The 12,204-nt window shown below is 36.4% G+C and overlaps 1 protein-coding gene across 1 annotated transcript in view; it reads right to left on the minus strand.

The window, feature by feature from the left end:
- Positions 1-12,204, minus strand: part of MSH4 (mutS homolog 4) — a 55,735-nt gene that overhangs the window by 12,682 nt on the left and 30,849 nt on the right. Inside the window, 8 exon segments of the mRNA XM_074962257.1 lie at positions 1,530-1,648; positions 1,853-2,053; positions 3,407-3,531; positions 4,600-4,703; positions 5,707-5,843; positions 7,966-8,135; positions 8,764-8,828; positions 9,246-9,320. Of these exon segments, the coding sequence (XP_074818358.1) occupies positions 1,530-1,648; positions 1,853-2,053; positions 3,407-3,531; positions 4,600-4,703; positions 5,707-5,843; positions 7,966-8,135; positions 8,764-8,828; positions 9,246-9,320 (996 nt within the window).

The raw sequence follows: 12,204 nt of genomic DNA on the forward strand, positions 1-12,204 counted from the left end.
CTTTCAGATGCATCACCTCAAGACTGGACTACTGTAGTGAACTCTATATGGGGATGCATCTGAAATTCATGTGGAAACTGAAGCTGATGCAAAATTCACTTGTTAAGTAAAGGTTTGTTTTCCCCATAATCACATTAAGACTGTGATTCACATAACATGTAAGACTGTATTAAGTTCTGTGCTTGATAGTGACAGCTTATTAGTTCCTGAGTTGATTTTCTAATGCTGGATTTGACCTGTAAATCCCTACATGGCCTGGGACCTACATTTCTAAAAGATGCTATTCTCATAGAATCACAGAATATCAGGGTTGGAAGGGACCTCAGGAGGTCATCTAGTCCAACCCCCTGCTCAAAGCAGGACCAATCCCCAATTAAATCATCCCAGCCAGGGCTTTGTCAAGCCTGACCTTAAAAACTTCCAAGGAAGGAGATTCTACCACCTCCCTAGGTAACGCATTCCAGTGTTTCACCATCCTCCTAGTGAAAAAGTTTTTCCTAATATCCAACCTAAACCTCCCCCACTGCAACTTGAGACCATTACTCCTTGTCCTGTCCTCTTCTACCACTGAGAATAGTCTAGAACCATCCTCTCTGGAACCACCTCTCAGGTAGTTGAAAGCAGCTATCAAATCCCCCCTCATTCTTCTCTTCTGCAGACTAAACAATCCCAGTTCCCTCAGCCTCTCCTCATAAGTCATGTGTTCCAGACCCCTAATCATTTTTGTTGCCCTTCGCTGGACTGTCTCCAATTTATCCACATCCTTCTTGTAGTGTGGGGCCCAAAACTGGACACAGTACTCTAGATGAGGCCTCACCAATGTCGAATAGAGGGGAACAATCACGTCCCTCGATCTGCTCGCTATGCCCCTACTTATACATCCCAAAATGCCATTGGCCTTCTTGGCAACAAGGGCACACTGCTGACTCATATCCAGCTTCTCGTCCACTGTCACCCCTAGGTCCTTTTCCGCAGAACTGCTGCCTAGCCATTCGGTCCCTAGTCTGTAGCTGTGCATTGGGTTCTTCCGTCCTAAGTGCAGGACCCTGCACTTATCCTTATTGAACCTCATCAGATTTCTTTTGGCCCAATCCTCCAATTTGTCTAGGTCCCTCTGTATCCTATCCCTGCCCTCCAGCGTATCTACCACTCCTCCCAGTTTAGTATCATCCGCAAATTTGCTGAGAGTGCAATCCACACCATCCTCCAGATCATTTATGAAGATATTGAACAAATATCTTTCCTCACGATATACAATATGGAAGAGAGATAAAGAAGCCAAGTTGTCTTTGACTACTTTGTTTGTACACAGAATCATAGAAATGTAGGGCTGGAAGGGACCTTGAGAGGTCACCTAGTCCAGCCGCTGTGCTGAGGCAGGACCAAGTACTCCTACACTACCCCTGACATGTGCTCATCTAAAATAGCAGTGCTTCAATGCCAATGAAATATAGATCCATAAACCAATGTAAACTGTACCAGCTTAATGTTAATTAGGGCCCTTGATATTAAAATATTTAAACCTGTACCTCTTTCATTTCCTTCATGAATGTTGATGAATTTGTTTCTATATCATCATCCATACCAATTCTAGTGAAAATTTGCTCAGCAATTCTAAAAGAAGAATATTCTGCTGGGACATAAGAACCTGCAAAATAAAATAAAAGTACAAGTTATCTTATGTTATCACTGGTAGTAACACTATAGCTAAAAACTGGCCTTGTTTAATACACAGATAAAATCTCATCTTATTTTTAGAAACACATTTTTCCACTTAGTAAATAATGACATTTTCAGTAGAAAACAATACGAGCAGTTCAAAAGAATACTTATAAGGTAAACTGTTGCTTACCAATCTGTGCCATAATTTGACAGAGAGCAATCTGTTTCAGGTAAGTTGATTTTCCACTCATATTTGGTCCTGTAATAATGATAAAATTGCTGCCTTCTGTGATGTAAGTGTTATTAGAAACAGGTTTTTCCACAGATATTTTTTCAAGAATGGGATGCCACCCCTGCTTGATTGCTAAGGTATCAGTAAATTCTGGACGAACTAAACCAAGAAAAAATTATAAGAAATGTTAAGCACTAAATACAAGAAACCTATGGCAATTATTAAAAAGTTAGATATTTAAATAAAATAAGAATCACTCATGCAGAGCTCTGAGTCTGTTACTCTTGTTGAATAATGTCTTGCTACTTGAGTTGGGGGTTTCACTCCTCTGCCAGGCATAGCACTACAAGGCGCTGCCTCAGTTTCCTCCAACCTGTATCTACAAAATAAGTCAAAACAAGCTTGCCTTAAAGCATTTCCCTTTAATTAACAGAAATAAATATCCCAAACAGAGAAAGACCTTCCACTTGAGCCCTTAATCCTACTCCTAGCTCCAGATTTGGGGGACCCCTCTAGTTCTGTATCTTGCCAGCATCATGAGGCTCCTAGTCCTCCTCCCTGGAGCTAGAGTACTGTTCAGAACAGTCTTTCTGCTGTTTACATAAAATAACCCTCGGTATTCCTCCCCAGAGCTGGAGGTACCATCTTCAGCTTCTCAGTTCTCACGGAGCTTGGGTAGAACTCTTGCCAGTGCTTTAGCTAACATAGCATAAAAATATGATCCAGTTCTTCTCCCTGGAACTAAGGTTCAGGTACCATTTGTCTATCCCATCACAGAGTGGTCACACTCCCCATTTTTTATTGCCTGCTGTCTCCTGTCATCAGGAGTCTTTTTTCCCCAGCACTGCTCCTTGCTGACCTCCTCTCCATACTGAGTTCTGGTAATTTTATTAAAGTCAGGTGCTCCCCTAATTGAGCAGTAATCAGCCACCTGGGCAATCGATTAGCTCCCAGTCCACCAATTAGCCACCAAGGCTGGCTTACCAGCCTTAATTAAGGACAGTCTACCCATGACTCTCTCTAAAAGGCCAGTCACCCCATGACAAGGACTATTCACAAAGAAGGGATTATTCAACATGAGCAAGAGTGGAAGAATCAGAAAGGATATTCCATGTAGCTATCAAATCAGCAAAGACAGTATACTTGGAGGAATTAATGGGCTGTTTTCAGGTAGAGATTACATCTTTTATACGAGTCCTCATGATCTGTTACAAAAAAAATAACATCTTAGCCCTCCATCCTCAAATTAACATGTCAAGATTGTATTCAGAAGCAAGTGGGGGAATACATGAATAAAAAGGGAAAGAAAAGTAGGAAAATTGAAGCTATAAAAGTAATTCATACATTGAACTGAAATCCAATTTTAGTTCTATAGATGACTAATATATGAAGAGATAAATACAAGAGCCACAAACTAGACCTGGTGGTATTATTATATAAACATTGGGGGACAGGGGAATAGCTTTACCCACATTTTTATTAATATTTACCATCTGTTAGAAAGAAACTTACTGTAGTCAGAAAGAGTGCAGGCATGGGCAAATGACAGCAACATATCCAACATTGACACAGTGTCAGAGAGTTTGTATAGACAATGGATATGTTCATAAATTTCACTCAGTAGTTTACATACTATCCTGCAAGCAGACAGCTCTGAATTAGTTACTGTACACTACTACATTTTATTGCTTTACACAATTTACAGCAATAAAGCAATTATTAAGCTCATAATCATAGAATCATAGAATATCAGGGTTGGAAGGGACCTCAGGAGGTCATCTAGTCCAACCCCCTGCTCAAAGCAGGACTAATCCCCAACTAAATCATCCCAGCCAGGGCTTTGTCAAGCCTGACCTTAAAAACCTCTAAGGAAGGAGATTCCATCACCTCCCTAGGTAACGCATTCCAGTGCTTCACCACCCTCCTAGTGAAAAAGTTGTTCCTAATATCCATTAAAAAATAATGTCAATATGATACTTAGATACTAGGAAGACAGACATTTCATAAATGCCATAGAGATTTGTAAACATGGGCAATTCTGTGAATTTCTAAAGTGTAGTAAGTTATCTGGGAACAAATTCTGCCATCAGATGTGCAGATACAACTCCCACTGGCTTGAAAGGGAGCTGCATGTGCAAAATTGATTCTAAAAATACAGCTTTGGAACCAATGGCGTTCTACTGTCCTCCAAAAAGTGTGACTCTTCAGTTTCTTGAGTTGTTCATATTTAAAATGGGTTCACATGATCGCCAAAAATAGCCTATGTTAGCTTTTGTAATCTAGAAGAAAAGAGAACAATGTATGCCCTTTGGTCCCTTTATAAGCATAATTTATGGAAAAACTGAAGGTAATTCTACTTAAAATGAAAGGCATACTTAATATAAATAATGGCTACACATTGCCAAAGTGCTATACTCATGTCATTTTGTGTTGATAATACTCTACAAAAAGTTTACTAAATGTGATGGATACTCTTCTTTTTTATGAATAAATCCCTATACATTTTAATCATAATTCAGGATAATGTAGATTTATCCTTTTAATGTGCTCTCTCATGAAGAAGACTCTCTCTCTCTACAATCTGGAGTGCTTTTATAAAGACACAATTTAACAATGAAAATATATGAGAAAACCTCACAACTAGTTGTTAATATGGCAAATAAATCAAGTTAACACAAATATTAAAGAGTTTGAAATGTTCTTACAAGTAGGTCATGTGATAAATTTCTCTCAAAGACTCCTGGCACCTTTCATTCATTTTAATTAAGTCTGCTGAAGTAAAGCTATATGCATTTTTCATTTTAGTGATCTGTAGAGAAATTCAACCTTAAAGTAATACATCTTAAATAAATGCACATAAAGAAAGATTTCCAGAAAACAAAGTAGGAACAATCTGGAAAGCAAGTGACAAAACTGTTACCTTATTTCACTTTTCCTAAATAAAATAGCATGAAAAGACAAGAAAACAAAATGCAAATATTAGAATGATAGCAACCTTGTAACATTTCATATTATCTGACAAATAAGATAGCACATATAGACGTCTAATACATTGTATAAAAGAATATGGGTTAAATAAATTCTATCAGGTTTCAGAGTAACAGCCGTGTTAGTCTGTATTCGCAAAAAGAAAAGGAGGACTTGTGGCACCTTAGAGACTAACCAATTTAGAGTGGTCAGTTTGGATGAGCTATTGCCAGCAGGAGAGTGAGTTTGTGTGTGTATGGGGGTGGGGGAGTGAGAAAACCTGGATTTGTGCTGGAAATGGCCCACTTTGATTTTCATGCAGGTTGTGGGGAGAGTGGTCACTTTGGATAGGCTATTACCAGCAGGAGAGTGAGTTTGTGTGTGTGGTTTTTGGAGGGGGGTGAGGGGGTGAGAGAACCTGGATTTCTGCAGGAAATGGCCCACCTTGATTATCATACACATTGTGAAGACAGTGGTCACTTTTGATGGGCTATTACCAGCAAGAGAGTGAGTTTGTCTGTGGGGGGGCGGAGGGTGAGAAAACCTGGATTTGTGCTGGAAATGGCCCAACTTGATGATCACTTTAGATAAGCTATTACCAGCAGGAGAGTGGGGTGGGAGGAGGTATTGTTTCATGGTGTCTGTGTATATAATGTCTTCTGCAATTTCCACAGTATGCATCCGATGAAGTGAGCTGTAGCTCACGAAAGCTCATGCTCAAATAAATTGGTTAGTCTCTAAGGTGCCACAAGTCCTCCTTTTCTTTTTATAAATTCTATCCTCATTTATTATGTAATATCACTGAAGTAATTAATTTCATGACAAAACATGTCCAGAACACATACCTTTGTAAATTCTGAAGGTAGCTGACCATTAGGTAATGCTGCACACTCTGCATTCATTTGGATAAAAAATCCACGAGCAGAGCTGAAACTCATCTTCAAAGGTAGGTTGTATTTTTCTGCAAGCTGTGTTATCATTCCTAAGTAATATGGGGAAAAATCAGCCATAATTGAAATATTTTCTAACATACTATAAAACTCACTGTGTTATCTGAGTAGTAAAGGCATCATGCAGATATCTAGATACTAATTCCAGTAAATTAGACAGCCTTGTTAGGACCTTGAAAGGGGGCTGGTGTGGAGGTGAAAGAGTTCAGTAAACCATTCAAGTAAGAGCACTAGCTTTATAAAACTAGTGGACAAAAAGTGCCAGGTGAGAATATGAGAATTCATAGCCTCTTTTTAAAGATATTCATATGTTGTCATGGGGATCTCAGGGGTGGGTTGTCCTTCCGCTGGAAAGGAAGATTTCTCAGAGGAGTAAGCTTCAGGTGAATCCACTTTCATGCCAGTGGTGTTTTACCCTGCTTTCTCAACAGGTAACTGTAACGCTTAGATCTGGGGCTCTCAGTCTTTTCCCACTCACTCCATAGTTCACAATCTTTTGCAATTCTAAACCATAACCCCAACCCACCCACCTGGAGCAAAGTGGGAGGGTGATAGATGCAGGGGACTATTAGGGGGCAGGAGAAAAGGTGCTGCTAAGTGGTGGGAATTCTGAATTTTATTGGGTGGGGTACAGGCATGTGCGGGTGTCTGGGTAGATGACGAAAAATACTGATGATGTACTACTGTGTGGGGAGAAAAGAAGGATGCTGTTGAATGGGGTTTCCCTGGCATTCACACACCTCACTGAGCTGGCTCCACCTCTCACTGTTGCTACTACCAGAGACTCAGGCCAGCAAAAGGTTGGGTAGAGAAGATGGGCTGTGTTGGACACCTGGGTCCTGGAGTCACTCAGTGCTCCAGTGTCAGCATTTGCTTCCTCAGGACTTAGCATGGTAACAGGGAAAGGAGAAAAGGAGCTCTTCTGCTGTAAACCTGTGGGCTGCAGTGAAACTGGATTGCAGTAACCATCAGGAGGGAGAGAGAGCTCCTCCCTGCCTACATTTCTCTGGGTCTTAGCAGCCATGTAAGGAAAATTTTGGAAAGCAAGAGAACAATTAAACTCGTGATGTTCACTCTGTGTGATGTCGACTGTAAGCTACAAAACTAACAGGAACTTCAAGACAATCTATAGTATACTATTGGTGTTAAAAATTCTACTATTCACATGGGCTATTTGTCATTCTTGCTTGTTAAAGGGTGAACTAAAAGAACAATCTTGTCTGCTCAGAAATGTGATAGGAGCCATTCAGAAAAAGACAATCTTTTTCATCAACTTTAGACACTTTATCTAAAACGGTTATACTTAAAGAATAGAGGCATTCTTCCAAAATTGATTTTATTCATTTTGGCTTTAAAATAATATCAAGAAAGTGGTTTTACACAATTCTTAATAGCACAGTTAAATCATAGCCCACAGATTCAAACTAGTTAAAATATTAAAAACAAAGTATTTGTGTTTGTAAAGTGTCAGCAGATGATAAAACTAAATTTCTGTACCAGAAAATTTTATTTGAAATAATATTGTTTCAACACTTCGAACTGAATTTAGATGCACTGCATTGTAGGTGCAAACCATAGGTTTTAAATGGAAAGATTACAATATCTTTGATTCATATACAGCTTGTTTTTTTGGTGGCACAATAAATGAAGCAATCTTTTTACTTTTTAAAATCACAAAATAATTATTCATCATTTTATTTAATTACAGTTTTTATCTACAAATGGAAAATCTCAAAGTACATTTCAAATAGGGTTACCATATTTCAAGTTCCCAAATAGAGGACACTGCCAGGGGGAAGGGAGAAGTTTTTCTACTTTGAATATCTAACATTTATAAATAACAAGTGTAATGTTCTCAAAATGTCTTGAAAAAGGACAAGCAAGGAAAAATCATGGACATTTGTTCATATTTCAAAAATCTGCCAGGACAGAGACTGGAGGACCAAAAAGAGGTTGTGTCTGGGAAAACTGAAATGTATGGCAACACTAATTTCAAATGTACCTCAACTCTTTTTTATCAATGACAAAATCAAATTACAATAAAAATACTTGCCTTCTCTTCATTAGAAAGTTAGCACTATATATTCTTGTACAATTTTATGGTTCTATACAACAGGTGCAATATATTCCTATTAATCATCAATCATGAAATACCTGCTATGTCATCTACAATCTCTGTGTATGTTCTACGAGCTATATCAAGGAATTCATTGATGTTTGGTCTGACTGCATAGCACTTCTGGGTCCTCATATTCAGGCATCCTTTTGTGTATCTTGTATCATCATTAATGACAGTTTTTATCTTTTCAAGTATGATTCCAAACCTACAAACAGTAGTTATATCAGTAATGGAATTGGCTAGGTAATATTTTTCAACTTCATCATCAACATTATCTTCAATTATAAATAAAAATTACCGAAGCCAATACACTTCAATAGTTCAAAGTAAACACTAAAAACTTACCACGCGATTTTTTTTAATCTCAAACAACATATGAACACAACTAACTTTAACCTAAATATTTTAATACCTTAAAGAATGGCAGACATTGCACACTGCTCAAATATAGGAAACAGCTACTTGTCCTCAGTCATTTTGGGTGATTCTAAGAAATCAAAGTATTCTCACATTCTTTTTGTCTTTTCAATAATATCTACTGGAATATTTAATTTTTGTAAGAATTTAAATTATGTTTGTCATTCATAACCAATCAACTATTGTTAAAACCAATTTTCTGTTTATCTTTTTTTAAAATTTCTCCTGCAATAGTTGAAAAACTGAATTTCTAGAAACTTCGTAAAGAATAAGTAAAATTAAGAGTTTCTAATGATAACACAAAAAACAGGAGCTATAACTATAAATAATTCAAGAAGCAACATCTTAAAATCCTACAGACATCCTCCGAAAAAAGGAGACAACCAGACATTCTAGCTATGAAAATATCACAGTACCTTTTGTCTTCCAGAGAACTGTAATATGCCTTTAACAGATGTGTCTTGCAGCTTTTCAAAGCAGCCTATTGAAAATTAAAATATAATTACTTAATCATAAAAACATTATTAAATTTTAATCATTTTAACAGTCTGTAAGGCTTTTAGATTCACGTAGGCTTATTTGAAGTTGGGGTGATATAAAGAGCTTACCGGTTGGGTGGCATCTATTTAAGTTAAATAATCGTTATAAAATTAAGCTTTTAACTAGCATTCAGAATCCAGTTCCAAAAGTAATAGGGACTCAAATATGTTTTTTTAAATCAACATCAAACTTAGCATAGATTTAGAGGCCCTTGTCTTATTTTTAGAGGATGTTATTACAGTGACAATGTACGGTTCCATGAGATAAAAAGTAAATATAATGAACTGCACTGTGTGACAACGAAGATTAACTAACTAGTTTGGATTTTATATAGAAAAAGTAACAGAATACATTTCACCTTTAGAGGATCCACAAGTTCCAGAGTATGTTTCAGATAGATTAAATTAGTTATCTTTGATTCAGCAGCTTTAACCTGTTGAAAAAAAAATATTACAAATGCAGTATGTATAGATTTTTAAAATACATTTCAAAACAAGCATGCATTTTACACACACATTCTGAATGTATTTTTCATGTACTATTAAGTGATTTATGAAAATTCATGACTAATGACCAGCTTGACAATTTGTAAATTTGCTGTTTTGTAAAAAAAAATATTTGACTATGTATGGCTTGAGAAAACTCAAATTACAATACAATATTTTCAAAAGAGTTCTTCAACTGACAAGAAGTCTAAAATATATTTGTGTTTTCTTGCAGAGAACAGAACATCTGCTATGTCCTGCTGCCTTATAAAGAAAGAATAGGTAGCAGTTCCATAAGAAAAAAAAACATTAATTTTTGTGTGGAGAGTTGAAATCAATGTTGGAAAATCAAAGGCTTCTGAAAATGAAACTGAAGAAAACTTTAGAGTTGAAAAATGGAAAAATCTTATGTAGAAGCTAAGGCAGATTTTCAAAAGCACAAATGAAAATCTTTCCTGTTATCTATTTTAAAGTCAAATTAATAGAAAATATAAATAAAAGTGAAGGCTCCTGTGTGGGAAATATTAAACGGTATTTTTCTTTCAATTTTATGAAAAATTCAGTTACACATAAAAATCTACTAAAAAGTCTTAGTTTATTTTAAAAATAATTATGCTACAAATTGTTGGAACAGAAACACCCTCACTCACCCAATTTCTAATGTTCTCACATTCCAAGAATTTTTCTTCAACCATTTTTTTCTAAAAATTCTGAAGTTTCTTAAAGAAAAATGTGCTCACAGAACTCAGCTAAGTCCCTTTATATGTTGCTGAATTTTCTTCTCAGAATGAAGCTTGGCAATCAGCCCAGATGGTGTCTTAGTGCAAAGGAAGTATCAGGGTGGACATTTACAGACATATTCCTTAAGATGGAGCAATTTGATTGCTTTGGGTCACCTTAGCAAGGAGAAAGCAAGCAAGGGTAGCTGTTCCAATAACCATAGCAAGTTTCTGCCAAAATCCCCCCCCATATACACACATTACCAATTACAACTCCAGGAACTTCAGTGTGTCTTGCTTTTAAGGGAAAAAAAAGCATCATTCAAAAGTTTGTTATTCTATACCTGTTGGTAACATTATAACATGGTGTTTTAATTTATTTTTTAACATTTTAAAATAGGCACATGGATGAGAGTACAAAGAAAGATTTCTTTCCTTTCTAATTTCTTTTTTGTCTAAACTAGCATCCAGAAACACGAAGAAAAATTGTGATGAACTGGCTGTATTTTAAGTATACTGAATCAGAATAGTTTTTGTTAACAATGAAGTCTAGGCAGCTGTATTGTTACTAAAGCACTTTCCTGACATACTTTTTTGCACTAGCTGGATGCACTTAGTCATTGGTTAGTAATGTTTTGCAGTTTGCAAATAACTGAAGTGATAACAGCCTGTTCTGAGATGAGCTAGTTGAAGCTGTCGAGGTCGCTGCTGAAGTCCAGGGTTCAAATCTTGCTGTTGATGCATTGGGGCTGGGGGCAAGGAACAGATTTTTTTTAATTACATTTAAAACAAATTGGGGTGGCAGAATCTGGCCCTAAAAATTATCTTTATTTGAGATGTTGACTTGTATTTAAATATTCTCTGTATCCCTCTATTTCTAAAACAGCTTGCTACATATGGCAGGTTCAAATTTTCAATATATTTTAATCCCCTTGAAAATTTGTGCATGTACTATATTTGAAGAAAATGAGTTGTAATAAAACAAACGTTAATAATTGCTGCATCTAATTGTACTCTCTCTGTTATGTGTATTAATAATTTGTACTCTGATCGCTGCTGAGAGAGAACTTATTTCATAGTTGTAAGAGACTGTCTCTTGGCTTAACCATGAAGGCCTGTGTTTTGAAGCTAAAACGAATAAGATTCTAAGTTCTAGCTTGACAGGTTTTGAAGGTTTATTTAGTAACTGAAACTAAACGAAAGAGGTTTGTTTTTTAGTAAAATTTTTGGGGTCCATTTATAAGGGATAATCTCCACTGCTTTACATTGCATAAGAAGCTCCTGAGGCTAAATAATAGACAAAGCAAAGTTAAGTGGGCAATCAATCTAAAAACTGTGAGTATATTACAAAAAGGAGATTATTTCTATTATACAACTTTTTAACATTAAAAGGTATATTTTCCCTTTCATGCTCATATGAAAATGCTTCTCTCTCCTACTCTCCAGTGATGTTAAGAAGAAGGTGTGATTAGGATGAATAAGTAAGAGGATGCAGATTTAAAAGTACAGTGGATTTGTGAAGGAACAACAGTCATGTTTTTTGGTCATTCTCTACAAGGGTCACAGGGCTAGCGTCCTCCCTAAGTCCATAACAGGTTGAGCTTGTTAGCCTTGCTGCTTTGCCCACCTTTTCTCCCTCACTTGTGAAGAAATGAGTGTTGGATTAGACTAGGTGTGGGAAATTGTGGATTGTGTGAGATCAATTCACATCAGTCATGCATTTTGTTGCTGTGTATTTGAGCTGATCTGGGGAACCAACAGGCCTGTTTCAGTGTATTTTTAAAATATTGTCAAGGATGCCTAGAGCATTAGATGGGTGCTCTTTTATTACTCTCTGCATAAGTCTAAATAAAAAAATGAAAACACTTTATGATTGGCTGAAATTCTTCTCCTGTTACGAAGTAAAAATATGCCTTAGTTTAAGGGGTCCATACTTTCATCTTTCTGGGTGAGAAGCAACATATATAAATCATTGTATATCTTTAAAACTATGTTTCCATCCCTTTCTAATATACAATCTTTTTTTTACAAATAATACAATTGTACAGCTGCTATATGAAGTTTACATGTTGCATACTCTATTGAGATAACTGACAATTATTCATTATTTATG

Source organism: Natator depressus, chromosome 8 (genome assembly GCF_965152275.1).
Source record: "Natator depressus isolate rNatDep1 chromosome 8, rNatDep2.hap1, whole genome shotgun sequence".
Classification (NCBI taxonomy): Eukaryota; Metazoa; Chordata; order Testudines; family Cheloniidae; genus Natator; species Natator depressus.